At 41.7% G+C, this 19,262-nt stretch overlaps 1 protein-coding gene across 2 annotated transcripts; it reads right to left on the minus strand.

The window, feature by feature from the left end:
* Positions 1-708: 708 nt before the first annotated feature.
* Positions 709-10,543, minus strand: LOC127008985 (peroxisomal sarcosine oxidase-like). 2 transcript variants are annotated; one of them, XM_050881540.1, is made up of 10 exons: positions 10,478-10,543; positions 7,032-7,129; positions 6,083-6,234; positions 4,672-4,794; positions 4,229-4,313; positions 3,728-3,912; positions 3,388-3,511; positions 1,990-2,136; positions 1,399-1,474; positions 709-1,146 (listed from the first exon to the last, which is right to left on the minus strand). In XM_050881540.1, the coding sequence occupies exons 1-10, from the start codon at positions 10,509-10,511 to the stop codon at positions 1,001-1,003; spliced, it is 1,170 nt and encodes a 389-aa protein (XP_050737497.1). In that variant the 5' UTR covers positions 10,512-10,543; the 3' UTR covers positions 709-1,000. The 2 variants fall into 2 exon arrangements, with proteins under 2 accessions (XP_050737497.1, XP_050737498.1); XM_050881541.1 differs by lacking the exon at positions 10,478-10,543 and adding an exon at positions 10,250-10,403.
* Positions 10,544-19,262: the final 8,719 nt, after the last annotated feature.

The following is a 19,262-nucleotide window of genomic DNA, read 5'->3' on the forward strand; positions in this document are numbered from 1 at the left end:
TAGAGTTGAAATGCAACGTTTTGGGGCCATCTGATTAATGTAGAATCACCTTAGTCTGAACCATGGGGTCTGTGTATTCTGTTTTTCTATGTAAACCCCTCCCTCGTTATCTTTCTCCCTCAGTCTCTCTCTCTCTCTCTCTCTCTCTCTCTCTCTCTCTCTCTCTCTCTGTGTGTGTGTGTTTCTGTCTGTCTCTCTGTGCCTCTTCTGTGTCTGTTTCTTTATCTGTTTCTCTGTCTCTATCTGTCTTTCTCTGTCTGTCTTTTTTCCGTCTCTGCTTGTTTATATTTCTCTCTCTCTCTCTCTCTCTCTCTCTCTCTCTCTCTCTCTCTCTCTCTCCTTTTACTAAATAAATAACTATACAAGAAAATACGTTAATCCTCGATAGCATCTTAAAAACCTAAGCGAAGATTTGGTCGTCGGCAGAAAATCGTCTAGACAATGTATCCTTTTATACTCATATTGGCAACTCTAGAACCCCTTCATGTTTTCAAATGTTTTAAAGTTGTTGTTTAATTTTACCTTTCGTTTAAATTCACTGAGTCGTTGTCGTCCTCAATTTTAATCAGAGAGTTTCTATCCTGTGAATGTTATCCTAACCCCGTGGAATCACAGAGAAGATGGTACTGAACCTTTTTCACACACAAGTGATGTTTCATAAATGGCAAAACTTAAAGAATACAGCAAAAGTTAATAACACAGCGGACATGATCTTCGCTATCCTCTTTATTAAGAAAAAAAGAGAAAAAAACACTGAGAGCTGAAAAGTTTAGCTATCAAAAGTAACCAGAAGCGAAGACGGTAGTTAACTCATCTATCAGTAAAATAAACCCATCAGGATAAAAAAAAAATTACTACTCGTTTGATTGCAAATTTTCTGGCGCAAACAGGAGCGGAACGGACGGTCGTGGGTCTTAAGTTAACATCTAAAATTGAAAATAATGAAACGAAACCAAAAATGATCAAGGGGCAAGATAAGATTGCTTCAAGGCTTGAGGCATCAGTATTTGCTGTTGAGGGGAAGGGGGTTCTTGAAGTGGGCGAAGCGCTGGGCTGCGAAGGGCGAGATATCGAACCCGTGATCATGTCCAAGTACCATGCCAGTCAAGATATTACCCACGGTGGGGGCCAGCTTGAACCCCGTGCCTGCAATAGTAGTAGTAGTAGTATATAGAAGTAGTAGTAGTAGTAGTAGTAGTAGTAGTAGTAGTAGTAGTAGAAGTAGTAGTAGTAGTAGGAGGAGGAGGAGGAAGAGGAGGAGGAAGAGGAGGAATAATAATAGTTGTGGACGAACAACTGTGCAAAATAAAAAGGTGGAGAAGCGATTATTTACATCCACCACAAGTATAAACGTGAATTACGATGAATTAATGAGTCGTTATCGCCCACGCCTCCCACCTGTGAAGCCCGCGGCGTAGACGATATTGGAGTGGCGCGGGCAGCGGTCTAGAATGCACTCCTTGTCCGGCGTCACCTTCAGGAGCGGAGAAAAAGATTATTGGGTCAGGGTTCCAGAAAAAAAAGTTATTCCAGCGCCTCTTAAATGAAGCTATTTTATCCCACTTATTCTTCCTGTTAAAATTCCTACTACTGTTCCTATTATTCTCAGCAAATACCTGTAAAGCTTCTTCTCCTCCTCCTCCTCCTCCTCCTCCTCCTTACTGTATCATTACCGTTCTTCCTTGTCTCTTCTTCATTCATTCTTGTGTATCACTAAAGCTCCTCATTCTCGGCCCACTTCCTCCTCCTCCTCCTTTACCTCCTTCTTACTCATTATCGTGTATTAGGAAAACTTCTCCATCTCGTCTCCCTTTCCTTTTGAAGACACCTCCTCCTCCTTCTTGCCTCCTTTTGCCGGATGGGAACACTTCCTTCTCCTCACCCTCTTCACTCAGAAATATAAAGCTCCTACTCGTCCCTTCTCCTCCTCCCTCCCTTACTTGCTCGTCCTCCTCTTCAGCCGAGCATCAGAACACAAGCTTCCCTTACCGTGTACCAGCACAGCTCCTCTTCCTCCGGCTTAGCTTCTTCAAAGGGGAAGAACTTGTTGAAGTAAACGATAGAGTCCTTCGTCAGATGACTCAAGTCAGGCTCGGCGCCTCCAGGGGAAGTGACGATGCCTCCGTGGTGACCGACCTGAGGGAACACGAAGATATACACAAAGACACACACACAAGGATGCACAAGGATATAAGCTAGGAAACTACAAGATGCCAGACGGCCTAAACTCATAGCAGCTCCTGAAGATGGTCCATTCCCCTCTCTCTTCCTTATTTATCTCTTAACCCTTGGTGTGTGTGTGTGTGTGTGTGTGTGTGTGTGTGTGTAATTCATCACGGCCAGATCACGAGTTGGACTCGTAATCGCCAGCAAGTGCTCTTTTATAGTCGTTCTATGGGTACTGCCAGGACCTCACACACCACACACCCCATCCCCCTTGCCCAAAGGGAGACAGTAACCACTCCTATAGTCTATTCATTTGGGCAAGGCCACTCACGGTAGCTTAGTCCCAGCGACTCCACTTCCCCCTTCTGGCTGGGTAGCTCAGAGCTGGATGATGTAACCTACTTGTCATGTTAAGTAATCAACATAGTAAAATGGTAAGTAGTAATTATAAACTGTTAAGTAGTCAACATAAAATGCATAATTAGATTAAATCACCTTGGGCAGTGCTTGAACATAAATTAACAGTTTGTGTTAGATATGCATTTTATTGACTACTTAACATTTTATCATTACTACTTACCATTTTACTATGTTGACTACTTAACATGACAAATAGGTTACATCATCCAGCTCGGAGCTACCCAGCCAGAAGGGGGAAGTGGAGTCGCGGGGACTAAGGTACTGTGAGTGGCCTTGCCCAAATGAATAGACTATAGTCAACGGAAAGAATCCGGCCAGTGCAGGCTCCAGGCTCGAACCGCCGTCCTGTTGGGCTGTGAAACCTGGCAGCGCAGCGCTCTAACCAGATGCGCCATGGAGTGGTGTGTGTGAGTGTGTGTGTTATTGTAGAGAATGTGAATATATACCAAATCTCACTCTTTATTGTTTAACTCATGTAAGTATAGTACCTCATTTCTCTCTACATTTCTGAAACTTATATTGGTGATAACTTAATATGATACACACAATTGCTTAAGTTTGCAGTCTATTACAAGCCAAGTCTTTATATAACTTATTCATCCTATGTTGCTGTTTCACTGCATATGCTCTTCCTTTCCTTCTTTCTCCACTCTTCCCCCTGCTTCCCTGCATATTTTTTCTTTTCCCTTCCTCCTTTCCCTCTGTTACTTTGCATATGTTTTTCTTTCGTTCTCCTAATCCCCTCTCCTCCCCTCCCTCTGTTCCTCCTCCCTTTTCCCCTTCAGTAGCTTCAGTTCCCACCTTGCATCGACCGGCGGCGTCCAGGGCGGGGAGGACGTAGAAGTAGTTGGGGTCAGTGAGGTCGACGAAGCAGGCGTGGGGGAAGGTTTTGTTCTTCCAAATCATAGCCTTGGTCCTCACCGGCCTGAGAGAACACACACACACACACACACACACAGAGAGAGAGAGAGAGAGAGAGAGAGAGAGAGAGAGAGAGAGAGAGAGAGAGAGTAGTTTAATACTTGATAAACTTTCAATGGATAAATTTTTGTTGGCAACACATGACCCTGAAGCTGAATACAAAAGCTACTCAGTATTACAAGTCATGTCTTGCATCAATAGAACAAAAGAGATGCCTCACCTAAGAGGAAGATGCACGCCGAGGGGCTCCAACAACGAGGCAGTCCACGGCCCAGCGCAGAGGACGAGGGCGCGGGCCTGAACATCGCCGCGAGGGCCCTTGAGTGTGAGCAGTGGCTGCCCGCCCCGGACCTCCGTCACCGGCCAGTCGTCCAGCACTCGGCCCCCGGCCTCGCGGTAGAGCCTCTGAGGGGGACAGACACAGCTGTTCATGGCGTGCGTGCATGGGAATCAAGATCGTTGACTTCATGAGTCATATGCTACCACACCTATACGACCGTTACAGCCTTCCAACAGTTTAAGAACAAAACAGAAATATACATTCAATAAGAGTATTTTTTTTACACTTTTCCTGGTCCCTCACCTCCTGGCGTATTGTCACTTCATTTAATCATATTCAGCACAGACAACAATGCGGTGCCAGCTGTTACCGGACTGGCCGTCCAGGCATTCAGACTGGCAACCTGTGAATCCTACAATCAGTGCAGCCGGGCTGACCCACCTGCACGGCGGCGACGCAGCGGTCCGCCCGTATGACGCCGGCCATTGTGTCCTCGAAGATCCTGAAGTCATCCGTGAAGCGCGTTCTGCGGTGCAGCATCACACTACATTACGCCGTCACGTCACTGCTGACATTCGGCACTCAACGTCCCATAACTGCCTTGCACTCTGCGCGCACACTGCAGGCCACGGCACACACACACACACACACACACCACCCAGCAATCAAAAGGCATTATTTCACCCTCAGACTCAACAATTAGCATTCGATCATAACCACACACTAAGTAATCATTGTTGTATACCCACTCTTTACTTTTCCATAGCAAAAACAAGTATAGTCTCATTACACATGACAATTATCTATTGATTATTCTAATGTTAATTCATCTGACACACCACAAATATTCAGTATGGAAAAGGATAACGATATGGACCACTCACGAGTACTTGGCGTTGGCCTGGGCGGGGGTGAGCCAGATCGGGACCTTCCCGCCCAACTCCACGGAGGCCGCCGCCTTCCTGATGGACTCCTCCCTCTGGCTCACCACCAGGAAGGGGGCGGGGCTGACACGCACCGCCGGGAAAGGAAAACGATGACCCTTATAACATGAGTTTAAAAACCAGTAATATTAGACAATAAAATACTAACTGTGATATCAATAACAACAACAAGAACAACAGCAAGAATTGTAGTAGTAGTAGTTGTAATAATAATAATAATAATAATAATAATAATAATAATAATAATAATAATAATAATAATAATAATAATAATAATAATAATAATAATAATAATAATAATAATTAGGAGGATGAAAATAATAGATGCATAAAAAAAAAAAAATATATATATATATATATATATATATATATATATATATATATATATATATATATATATATATATGTATATATGTATATATATATATATATATATATATATATATATATATATATATATATATATATATATATATATATATATATATATATATATATATGTATGGAGTATGCATCTCACGTGTAGGGGGGGCTCCACCCACACAGCTCTTCTGGACAGAGTGTAAGGCTCTTCGTCTCATCAGCTCTCCTCCTCCTACTGATAGTCTTCTACCTCTTAAATTCCGCAGCGATGTTGCCTCTCTTTCTATCTTCTATCGATATTTCCACGCTGACTGCTCTTCTGAACTTGCTAACTGCATGCCTCCCCCCCTCCCGCGGCCCCGCTGCACACGACTTTCTACTCATGCTCATCCCTATGCTGTCCAAACCCCTTATGCAAGAGTTAACCAGCATCTTCACTCTTTCATCCCTCACGCTGTTAAACTCTGGAACAATCTTTCTTCATCTGTATTTCCTCCTGCCTACGACTTGAACTCTTTCAAGAGGAGGGTATCAGGACACCTCTCCTCCCGAATCTGACCTTGCTTTTGGCCACCTCTTCTGATTCTTTTATGGGAGCAGCGATTAGCGGGCTTTTTTTTATTATTGTTTTTTTGTGCCCTTGAGCTGCCTCCTTTGTTGTAAAAAAAAATATATAAATATATATATATATATATATATATATATATATATATATATATATATATATATATATATATATATATATATATATATATATATATATATATATATATATATATATATATATATATATATATATATATATATATATATATGTATATATATATATATATATATATATATATATATATATATATATATATATATATATAATAAACTTGACGCAATATCACATTTAGTGGTCTTTTTCATGACAAATACAAACAACTATAGATTCAGGGAATAAATGTAGCCCAACACGATTTACTGTGCGGCTCCGGCTCCTCACCTTATGAGCTCCTCCTTGACAATGTCAGATAACTTCATCCACTGCCTGTACGCGTCGTCCATGATGGGCGTGAGCTGCGGCGGCCCCGTGTTGGCGAGGCGGATGATTCTCGCCAGCCCACCGCTGCTGCCGCGTCCATGAGGCAGGCGGTACTGGCGAGGGCGAGGGGATCGAGTGAGGGGCGAGGGATAAGAGAACAGTCTTTGAAGTGAATGCTGCTTGCCGGGATTATTACCCACCTAGAATATTCAACACCGATTGTGGTTTCAAGGACAGGGCCATGATCATGTACCGTCTTTCCGTAATAATAATAATAACAATAATAATAATAATAATAATAATAATAATAATAATAATAATAATAATAATAATAATAATAATAATAATAATAATAATAATAATGAAATCATAATAATAAAATAATAATAATGACTTTGATAATAACTCTAGGAACCTCTCAAAATAAAATTAAAAAATTGTAAGCGTACAGTATATTTCTTATTTGTACTACTTTATATTCTGCCAGATGACCACCAACTCACCAGATATCATACCACTGTGAAAAAAATATGTGCATGCTTATGGCACACCTGTAGTAGATGGAAAATCTTGACTATTAGCACGAGTCATAATAAAAAGAGGTTACACTTGGGTTCTCTCCCCACCCCCACGCACACCTCTCACATATATTTGCACCACCATATTTTTCATAGTATATGTATATCCAATCAGACTTATCCTTTGGTATTATGTACGGAGGCAACGTTAGCAATACTTAGGACAGTCAATCAAGAAAGTTAATGCTACCACAAAACACGAAATTACTAATGCAAAACATGACAAATGTACGCTATCCATGTATACATTTAGCTGTTATTGGTTTCACAAGTTATCGTTCACTTCCTTTTCTGTCTTTCATATCCCGCGGTCGCTGTTTTATGGGCTGTACCTGCTCAATGAGGAGCGTGTTCTGGCCTGCCCGGCGAAGACTGAGGGCAGCACACGAGCCGATGACCCCCGCCCCCAGCACCACCACGTCTACTATGTCTGGGGAAGATAAGGAACAAGGTTACACACACTCACGCACACACACACACACACACACACACACACACACACACACACACACACACACACACACACACACACACACACATTGTCCAAAACCTAAATAAAAACGTCATAATACAAGAATACGCCAGTGAGTAGCATGAAAGCTGACCAAACAACGCCACTTGTGATGAATCTTGACTCTTGCTAATGTAGAGCAGTGGTTCTTAACCTTTTTCAGTGCCCTTGAAATCTCAGAATATTTTCTCGTACCCCCATCCAATATAAATACAATACAAACATATAAAAAGGATTAGTGATACAAACCTTGCTGAAAAATTATTAGATGTATCCAATTACTGAACAAAGGTACTTTTTATTTCAAATGAAAAGTGTCAATTAGTAGGATACAATCAATGCACATTATAATATAACAGTAATTATTAGTAATACTACATAATGCACACCAACACATTTTAGTGGGTCTTTTGTTGTTGTTTCTCATTAATGATGATGTTCAAACGAGGTTCTTTCTTTGAAAGTTCCAGGCGCATGTCATCACTAGCATCCAAACGGTTTCTGGCTTTGTCTTGATGTGTAGGAGCGTTGAAAACCTCTCTCGCATAACTATGTAGTTGAAAATGGCACGAGGACCTCCAAAGCTCTCCCTGCTAACTGGGAATGTTTTGAATTGTGCACACCAAAACATATCCAGTTGCATTTTTTTTCAAACTCCATTCGGATTTTGTCATTGGTTTGCAAGATCATCTTTCATCATATCATTATCATCAATGGAATCAAGGTTGAAAAGAAATGGATCCCACGTCCATCTTTGTACCACAGAAACTTCTTCAAGGTGAAATTACCGTTGGAAGGACTGAATGTGCAAATGTCTTTTACTTCATTCACGATGGGCAGCTCTTCTTCAGCACTAGCAGCTTCATCAAGAGAAGGGAAGTTAGCAAAATTTCCACTTTAAATTCGCTTTGTCCACATTGGAAGCTTCTTGGTGAGGGCAGATAACTTTTCTCTGGCAGTTATCATATTCATCCCTGTTCCTTGCATAGAGACATGCAGTTAATTGAGGTGCGTGAATACATCTGCCAGATATGCCAGAGACAAAATGGACCCCCTGTTTTCAAAATGGTCAGCAATTTCACTTCCTTGATTTCTAAGAAACTACATAATTTCTTCATGAAGTTCAAAGACACGTGTTAGCACCCTGCCACGGGAAAGCCAACTCATTTCTGTGTGGTAAAGAAGAACACTGTGCTCAGCTCCAATTTCTTCACAAAAAGATGCAAAAGGACGGTGATTCACTCCCCGTCCTCTGATGAAATTTACGGCACGCACAACAACTGATAAAACAGTCTTCAATTTTTCTGGCAGTGTCTTTGTAGCAAGTGCATGACAACGCAACACACAGTGAGTGACAGTTACATGGGAGCCTCTTCTTTCACCAGGGTAGCAAGGTCTGATTTATTTCCAAGCATGACAGGGGCTCCATCAGTGCAAACTGACCCACACATGTTGAGAGTCATTTCATGTTCCAAGAAGAACTCTTTCACAAGATTGAACACATCGATTGCTTTTGCAGTAGTTTTCAGAGATTTACAAAATAAGAATTCTTCCACCAGTTCTTTCTCCTTCACATTCCAAACAAATGCCATCAACTGACTGCAAAAACTAACGTCAGTTGACTCATCCAGCTGAATACTCACTTTGACAGGACTAGCTTTCAGGTCTGTTATCACCTGCTGCAAGATATCTCGACTCATATAATTAATCCTTGAATTGATAATGTCATTTGACTTCAAAAAAGTAACTGAGACAATTATAGTAAAAGGAAAAATAGGAAAATATATGTTTTACATCATCGTGGTAAATATACAATACCATTGCACTGGCTATCGTCTCGTACCCCCAGGTTTTAGGTTTCGTACCCCTTGGAGGTACAGGTTACCCCAGGTTAAGAACAACTGCTGTAGAGTGATCAGATTTTTTTTATGTAGTGTAACGCCACAAGTGTTTGGTCTCTCTCTCTCTCTCTCTCTCTCTCTCTCTCTCTGTTGAAGTTAAAGTCCATGAATATTTCGTAAACTGACTTAGCAACAGACAACAGTGAGTAGTTATCTATGTTCCTGTCTCGCGGTGGGCGGCGCCAGTCTCGGTCCAACGCTGCCCAAAGATAGACTATAGACTCCTTGATGGCGCCCGACATGCCTCTACCCACCTGGCCACTGTTGCATACTACACTGCACTCTTTACTGTGATAACCAAACACACCTCAACTGAACTAGCGAGCAAGAAATGAGTATAATTTGAATGACTCAATTTTAACGTAAACATTTGAGTTGCCTTCTCAGAGTACGTAGCAGCCTAATCCTGGGACTTTTTTTTTCTCCATAGCTCTGGTCGGGCTACTCGGTCATGTTGATATATTTATTGTTTTAAGGATTTATTTATTTCCTAATACATGCAATTTATATGCGTCAATGTCCAGAAGAGGGGAGGGGATGGGGAAAAGAAAGTGGGGAGAGAAGCCTTGCATGTTGTAGGACAAAGGAGGAATTAGCCAATTAAACGAGTCAACAGTTGAGATAAACTTTATAGGATGAAACTAAGATAAAAGAGAGAACAAAAGAGGATTATGATATATATATATATATATATATATATATATATATATATATATATATATATATATATATATATATATATATATATATATATATATATATATATATATATATATATATATATATATATATATATATATATAATATTGATTAAATAATCAGTATTCAGGACAGCTTGCTATCTCTAATCACAATCTAATGTCATATGAAATCGAGGCATTAGTTGTCCAACAGTTGTATCACACCTACAGTATTAAAGTAAGCGGTAAAACTCTGAGTCACACCTGAATAGCTTTACGAATGTGGATCAAACCAAACTGTTTATAACTAAAGACACGTCCTGACAGACCGATTGCTACTAACAAACCTTTTCAAGAAAAAGGCCAGCATGGAAAAGCCCTAATGGAGAAGCGATTAATTAAACTGACTTTTTTTCTTACTGAAAATCAAGGTTGTAAGCAAATATAACCGCACATACCTTTATCCATGATAACTGTCTCTTATTGGCGGAGATAATAGCAACGAGATGCGCGCGTGACAGGGTACCCAGCAGGAATGACTGATACACAGTTGCCACCAAGGAGACTATAGTATATAGTCTCTTTGGTTGCCACCAAGGAGACTATATTATATAATCTCTTTGGTTGCCACTCAGTTTTAAACCAGACTGCACCAGTAAAAAGTACCAAATGAGGACAAAACGTACCAGATTGAGTAAATATAACATTCGGCCGTACCATTAGGCAGCCTCTAAACCTTCCTCCTCCTCTTCCCTTAACCCTATTCGTTCCGACCCGGGCCACATTTGCCCCCCCCTGAGGATTTTTGTCAAAACGATCATTTTTTTTTTATTACCAAGTTTAAAAGAAAAACAGACCTACTGATAAACGTAGAAAATACCGTAGATTAAGATGCGATATCAAAAATAACCATAGCCCGTTATCTTGCTAAACACGAATATTTAGAAACACCGACGCGAATCATTTTGAAGCACGGCGATACGCTGTGAAAAAAAACCCAACGTTCAAACGCCTCCGGATGACGATATTATTACTGTTATAAGTATTAATATACCTGTATTGTATAGTGCTATACTGCATGTTCTGCATCTTTTATGTTAACAAAGCTTTAGCTGATACACTAAACAGACCAACAAACAAGCTAGCTGTAATAAAAACATAATAAAACGTACACAGCCCGCTGTGTACGAGAGTTATTCAACGGCAGTTGGCGACACGAGCTTGTGATTGCGGCGAGGCGATGACGAATTATGGCACATACAATACTTATTTTGACACTACCATAAGGTGATAACTGTGTCTCGTACATATGTTAATTTCTTGTACTTTGGCCAGACAATTCCTATATATAGCTAATAAAGAAAAAACGTACGTGCTTGGAGAAGGCCAGTCATAGGCTATTTGACCGTTTGAACCTAGCTCCTCTCTTCCATCTTTCATAGATATATATATATATATATATATATATATATATATATATATATATATATATATATATATATATATATAACCAGGCAACAATGATAATACCCAAAATAATATCAGTGCCAGTGTCACTTGCTGCGAAATATTCATGTCATTCATATTCAGTTCCTTTCAATATAAGCAAATATACTCTAATCGGCAAAAAATTTTTTTAGCGTAATAAAAAAAATACTATGAAAGATGGAAGAGAGGGAGCTAGGTTCAAACGGTCAAATAGCCTATATATATATATATATATATATATATATATATATATATAAAAATACTATGAAAGATGGAAGAGAGGAGCTAGGTTCAAAACGGTCAAATAGCCTATGACTGGCCTCTCTCTCTCTCTATATATATATATATATATATATATATATATATATATATATATATAAAAATACTATGAAAGATGGAAGAGAGGGAGCTAGGTTCAAACGGTCAAATAGCCTATGACCTCTCTCTCTCTCTCTCTCTCTCTCTCTCTCTCTCTATATATATATATATATATATATATATATATATATATATATATATATATATATATATATATATATATATATATATATATACATATTAACCAGGCAACAATGATAATACCCAAAATAATATCAATGCCAGTGTCACTTGCTGCGAAATATTCATGTCATTCATATTCAGTTCCTTTCAATATAAGCAAATATACTCTTATCGGCAAAAAAAAAAAATTACTTTCTATAAATCACTGGCCTCGTATGGTTTATTTTGGGGGGGACCTGGATGCATTGAGAGAGAGAGAGAGAGAGAGAGAGAGAGAGAGGGTGAGAGAGAGAGAGAGAGAGAGAGAGAGAGAGAGAGAGATTATTTTGGGATATCAAGACGAATAAGTGAAATTTAGCGTAATAAAAAAAATACTATGAAAGATGGAAGAGAGGGGAGCTAGGTTCAAACGGTCAAATAGCCTATGACTGGCCTCTCTCTCTCTCTCTCTCTCTCTCTGACACTTATCATCAACGCCACCATCACGACCACCATCATCACCACCATCATCATCACCACCATCATCATCACCACCATCATCATCACCACCATCACCATCATCACCATCATCATCATCACCATCATCATCACCACCATCATCACCACCATCACCATCATCACCATCATCATCTTCACCAACATCATCATCATCACCATCATCATCACCATCATCACCATCATCACCACCATCATCATCACCACCATCATCACCATCATCACCATCATCACCACCATCATCATCACCACCATCACCATCACCACCATAATCATCACCACCATCATCACCACCATCATCATCACCACCATCATCATCACCACCACCATCATCACCACCACCATCATCACCACCATAATCATCACCACCATCACCATCATCACCATCATCATCACCATCATCATCACCACCATCATCATCACCACCATCATCATCACCACCACCATCATCACCACCACCATCATCACCACCATAATCATCACCACCATCACCATCATCACGATCATCACCACCATCATCATCACCACCATCATCACCATCATCACCACCATCATCATCACCACCATCACCATCACCACCATAATCATCACCACCATCATCACCACCATCATCATCACCACCATCATCATCACCACCATCATCACCACCACCATCATCACCACCACCATCATCACCACCATAATCATCACCACCATCACCATCATCACCATCATCATCACCATCATCATCACCACCATCATCATCACCACCATCATCACCACCATCATCATCATCATCACCATCATCACCATCATCATCACCATCATCACCACCATCATCATCACCACCACCATCATCACCACCACCATCATCACCACCATAATCAACACCACCATCACCAACATCATTATCACCACCATCATCATCACCACCATCATCACCACCACCATCATCACCACCACCATCATCACCACCATAATCATCACCACCATCACCATCATCACCATCATCACCACCATCATCATCACCACCATCATCACCATCATCACCATCATCACCACCATCATCACCACCATCACCATCACCACCATCATCACCACCATCATCATCACCACCATCATCATCACCACCATCATCATCACCACCACCATCATCACCACCACCATCATCACCACCATCACCATCATCACCATCATCATCACCATCATCATCACCACCATCATCATCACCATCACCACCATCATCATCACCACCATCACCATCACCACCATCATCATCACCACCATCATCACCACCATCATCACCACCATCATCACCACCACCATCATCACCACCATCATCATCACCACCATCATCATCACCACCATCATCATCACCACCACCATCACCACCACCATCATCACCACCATAATCATCACCACCATCACCATCATCACCATCATCATCACCATCATCATCACCATCATCATCACCACCATCATCACCACCATCATCATCATCATCACCATCATCACCATCATCATCACCATCATCATCACCACCATCATCATCATCACCACCATCACCATCATCACCATCACCACCATCATCATCACCACCATCACCATCACCACCATCATCATCACCACCATCATCATCACCACCATCATCACCACCATCATCACCACCACCATCATCACCACCATCATCATCACCACCATCATCATCACCACCATCATCACCATCATCATCACCACCATCATCATCACCACCATCATCACCATCATCACCATCATCACCACCATCATCATCACCACCATCACCATCATCACCAAAAAGGAGGAAGAAGAGGATGAAGAAGAGGAAGAGGAAGAAGAGGAGGAAATAGAGGAAGAGGAGGGAGAGGAGGAAGAAGAAGAGGTAGGGGAGGAAAAGGAGGAAGAAGCTAGAAGAGGAAGAAGAAGAGGACGAGAAGCTAGGAAGAGGAGGAAAAGTATAGAAGGAGAAGAAGACGAAGAAGAGGAGGAAAAGAGTGAAGGGGACAATAAGGAGGAAGAAGAGGAAGAAGGAAGAAGAGGAAGACTAGGAAGAGTAGGAAGAAGAGGAAGAAAAGGAGGAAGAGGATGAAGAAGAGGAAGAGGAAGAAGAGGAGGAAATAGAGGAAGAGGTGGGAGAGGAGGAAGAAGAGAAAGAGGAAGAGGAGGAAGAAGAATAGCAAAATCAAGAAAAAGGAAGAAGAAGATGAGAAGGAAGAAGAAAAGGAAGAGTGAGAGGAAGAATGAGGAAGAAGAGTAGGACGAGAAGCTAGGAAGAGGAGGAAAAGTAGGAAGCAGAGGAAGAGGAAAGAGGAGGAAGAAGAAGAAAGAAGGAAGAATAGGAGGAAGAGAGGAAGAAAGGATTTTTTTCTGAGAGTTCTTTTCACTCAAAGGAAGGATAGAAGGAGGAGGGAGAAAGAATTTTATTTCTTGAGGAGTTTTTTCACTCATTATTCACTATTGCTTTACACCATTGATTAGGTTCACGAGCGTTATTGTTGTTCAGAAAAATCAATACGATGCTGGCTATACGAGGTGGCTCTCAGGGGGTCGGAACGTATAGCGAAATCAAGGGGTCGGAACGTATAGGGTTAAACGGTGTCCCCTTTCTGCGGGATGCTATAAGGTGATCTCGGCCCCTTCCTCCGCTAGAGCTCCTTCCGAGTTGGGTTGGTAGCCTCTGTAAACATCTCTACACGGAAATATTGATAATTGAAGCATTTTACATATATTAGTGTAATCATACATATTTTTCAATGTATAATCACGAAGAAAATGGTTGATTGAAAGGCAAATATAGGTATAATTGGGAACATAGCGTGAGTGATAGGGTTGGCATCCCTGCGCGGCCCGTGTTTCCACGAGGCCTACGAGAGGGGAGGCCTATAGGGGGTGGGAAGTGACGTCAGCACCTCATGATTTCCACCTCTCTCCACGCACACAGCCAGGGAGTCCACATGTGCCCGGCGTTATCACTTCTCTGCCCCTCGCTACCATCCCGTCAAGCAAGGGCACGTTAGAAAAGTACTCGAGCCCCATCGGAGCTATAGGAAAAGACTACCTAGCTCCTTGAGTTGACCAAGGAGGCGTGTTGACACGGCAACTCGGCAAGGGTTAAAAATCATGATACAACCCTAAAGTCTTAAACAAAATTTTAAATCATTTATTTAAAAAACTTTTGCAGATTCATATTAGATCAAATACGTTTTATTATAATTCCTGGATCATTTATTACCATATCAATTAATGAGAGAAATGCAGAATTGACGCTTAAATATGCGAAGGGGCTGACGAAGATGTGCCTATCTCGACCCCTTGCCAGATTCCAACAATTTCGCCCCTCAACACCTTTCCTTCGCTTACGGAGAGGGCCCCTCGAAGATTATGGTACGAGATGTTGGCCGAAGAGCTTCTATAGTCGAGGAGGCTGCCTTATGGTACGGCCGATTATTTACTGGTCTACATACCAACAAAAATGTAAAGTCTTAAACAAAAACTCTTCTTGGGCTGCTATTTATTTTATTTCCACAATGTATAGAACAAAAATACCATCTCTATTTAGTGGAAGTCGTACTTTGAAGACCCAAAAGTACCAAATCTGGTACATTGGTACCAAAAACGGCGACACTGGATTGATAGCGAGTCCAATAAGCGAGATGGTAGGTGGGAGCGGAATAACTCTGGCATGATGCATCGATAACCCACCTATCCCCTGCCTGGGAAATGCCAAGGACAGCCCGTCCACCTGCTCTCCGCAAGAACATATGTGACACCATGGAGGTATCAAGTTCTAACCACCTCCAGCTCTACAGTTCAACTCAACGGGTTTGTAAGCTTGGAAGCCGTACGCGAAATACAACAAATATATAGTCCTTATACATTGTTTGTTACTCACATGGAAAGTAAGGAGTTAGATGACACTAAATAGGAAATCTACTTATTATCTAGTGTTATGTAGAAAAATTTATGACCGTAATGAATAGACATACGTAGGTTATAGTTCAGGTGCAAACACTGTGGAACTTACGCTTTCCTTATATAGGCTTATCTTCAGAGTCCTTGGGTGATAGCAAAGTAGAGCAAGCTGATTTTTCTGAATTGTTAGCGGCCTGTCTTCCCCGTTTTGACCGTGTGCTGAGTGTTTGAAAAGCGCGGCGCGTCCAAAGTGTTTGCATGCGGGACTTAAGGGAACTCGAGGGAACATAATCATGAACCCCAGAAACTTAAAATGTCAGGTCTAACTGCAACGAGTAGCTATATACCCCACCCCGCCCCCTCCGATGAAGTGACGCCGCTGTACCCCCTCCTGCAGGGGAGGCGCGATTCATGCTCGTGTTGTGCCGAAAGTCAGTCTTGAAAAGGGAGAACGGCACTGGGCCGTATTACAAGTCAAACCCGAGAAGTTTCGACTCCTTGCAAAGGTCGGTTTAGGGGCCTTACAAGTCCAATCTGAAAAGTTTCTGGTCCCTACAGTTTGGCCCCTAAACCGACCTTTGTAGGGACCCGAAACTTTTCGGGTTTGACTTGTAATACGTTCCACTATCAAAGAGTGAAAAGGGTGCATTGAACATAAAAGGTTGAGAACTACTGCTCGAGTTCATTAATTTTAGGTGCGCCAGATATTTCGACAATGCTGGGCCAAAACATAAACAAACCCTGACCCTGCAGGTATTTTGGAAACGCTTGGTCATGATAATGTAAACAAATCCTTGATAAGGCGTTTATTTTTACAGCTCTGGCCCATCATAATTAGGGTCCCTTAATAGAGTCCCGACATAGGCGGCCCTGTGTTGTGTTGGGACATTATTGACCCTTCGAGCACCGCGCCGACTTCAAAGCACGGTGTCTCGCGGGTCATTTACCATCGGTTATGACAGCAAGACACACATACTGCCATTGTGTGTGTCTTACTGTAATAACCGCCCTCCCTTTGTACTGTCAATGGAAATCATTGTGAGAGAGGCACATCTATACGGACTGAAACAATCGTTCACCTCAGGTCCAGACATCGATCCTGATGAGGGAAGCTGCCGCCCTTACAGCCAAAATTATTGGATGTGATCTCTCCCACAGGGCCCTAGCTGTTATAACAGACTCACAATGGATATTTCACAGTCTCATCAAGGCCACAGTCTAATAGACTGGACGTGTTACAAGAATTTAGATGAACAGAAGCTAGCTTTTGGTGAGCCATACCTGTTTTAAAACTAAGCATTACACACAACTCACTCTAAAAATTAACAAATTAGTTTTTTAGACTGTATTTGCTATTCATCACTCTGGTAACTGTTTCCATTATTATTACTCGTTTCTGAGATTTCAAAATACGGGGAAATATTACTATTTCAGCGGTGATCGGTTAGATTACTATTTGCTCATGTGAAGGCTCTTCAGCTAGGAACTCCTCTAGGTTGGGTTATAAGTCCATCTTTATTTAATACCCTAAAGTGTAAGGTTGCACAGTCCTCATTTTCACTGGTACCACTGTCATTATGATATGCTGAAGACATTTTCCTACAATATTCTCTAAATCTATTTTGACCTTCAAGCAAAATGAAACACGTTTACATGGCCTTAGTATTTTACTGTATTATTTCTTGATAAAAAATAAGTATTTCAATTAAATTAAATTAAATTAAATGTTATTGAACTCATTGATGACTTATCTTCACAATACCTTGGAATCGCACAGAAGATATTGCAGCAACTACTTCCTAGTGTGTGTGTGTGTGTGTGTGTGTGTGTGTGTGTGTGTGTGTGTGTATTAATACAATAAAGAGAGCAGCACGGGGAGTAATGGAATCAGGGACCCCTCCACCCCTAGATAATTAGTTTACACTCATTTTCTCTCCATATGATAAAATTTACTGCAAGCGGGTATCGGAAAGGAAGCAAAAGCCTTTGCATTGATGGAGGTTGGGTAGTGTGTCAGCCACGTGGCCCATGACAAGTATATCACGGCTCATGACGTTCAGGAGGCAGCGTCCCTACCTGCAGGCTGCAGGCAGGGGTCCTCGGAGCGCTGCCGCTTCTCAAGGTCGTCAGCAACCCGCCGTGACGCGCCTGTATCGCAGGCTGCACGGGTTACTGAGTGCCAACACTGAGACAGTGGCTGATCGTAAGGCTAATAATAATCTCCTGTCACCTTACGGCACATTCCAACGGCTGGTGACCAAATTATGGTAAAGTATAAGGGCGCAATGGTGTGTTGGCGACACCTGTTGATGCAGACACAAAATTGTCTCTTATTTACTTTGACTCAGCTCGATCGCTGGCTGCTGGCTGTTAGGGGGAAGCGTGCAGGTCTGACACAAGTGCGCTCAGTTTCAGTGGACGATCCTTATTGCTGTGAAACATAAATACAAAGAGAGAGCGTGTGCTAGCGTTTGAAAAGCGCGGAGAAAACAGGGTCAATAATGGCGACCAAATTTTCAGTTGTCGGGACTCTCTCTATCAAGGGACTCTAATCATAATGTCAACACACCCTCGATCGATCTGCATTTTGACATCATAATGGGGGGGCTCCCGTGGTAGAGTCTGCGCATTGCGTTCCGGCGGGGTGCTGGAACGTATGGGTTCGAGACCTGCCCGGTGCCATGGGAGTGGAAGGTTGTTGGGCCTCCTCCTTGAAAGAATTGGGCATCTCTCTACCAGCCGTCTGGGTGGTTGCGCGGCATGCACCGCCTTCCTCCCTTGGGGTATATCCCCAACGATCAATACCCCCCAAAAATAAAGAAAGAAATAAGACAAAACCAAAACTTTATGTAGAACACCAGAAAACCAAAGCAGAGACTACCTACTAATAGTCAATATATTAGTGTTCCAACCATTAACACTAGAAGATATTAATTGAAGACAGAAAAAAAATATCACAAAAATCTGGATCAGAAGAAAAAAGAAAATTCACCAAGACTACGGGCCGCGTTCACAGTCGTTTTGTTTGCTTCGATCGTTACCAATGGCTGTTATCGCCGCTATAGTATTTCCACAATG

This window comes from Eriocheir sinensis, chromosome 39 (assembly GCF_024679095.1).
Source record: "Eriocheir sinensis breed Jianghai 21 chromosome 39, ASM2467909v1, whole genome shotgun sequence".
NCBI lineage: Eukaryota > Metazoa > Arthropoda > Malacostraca > Decapoda > Varunidae > Eriocheir > Eriocheir sinensis.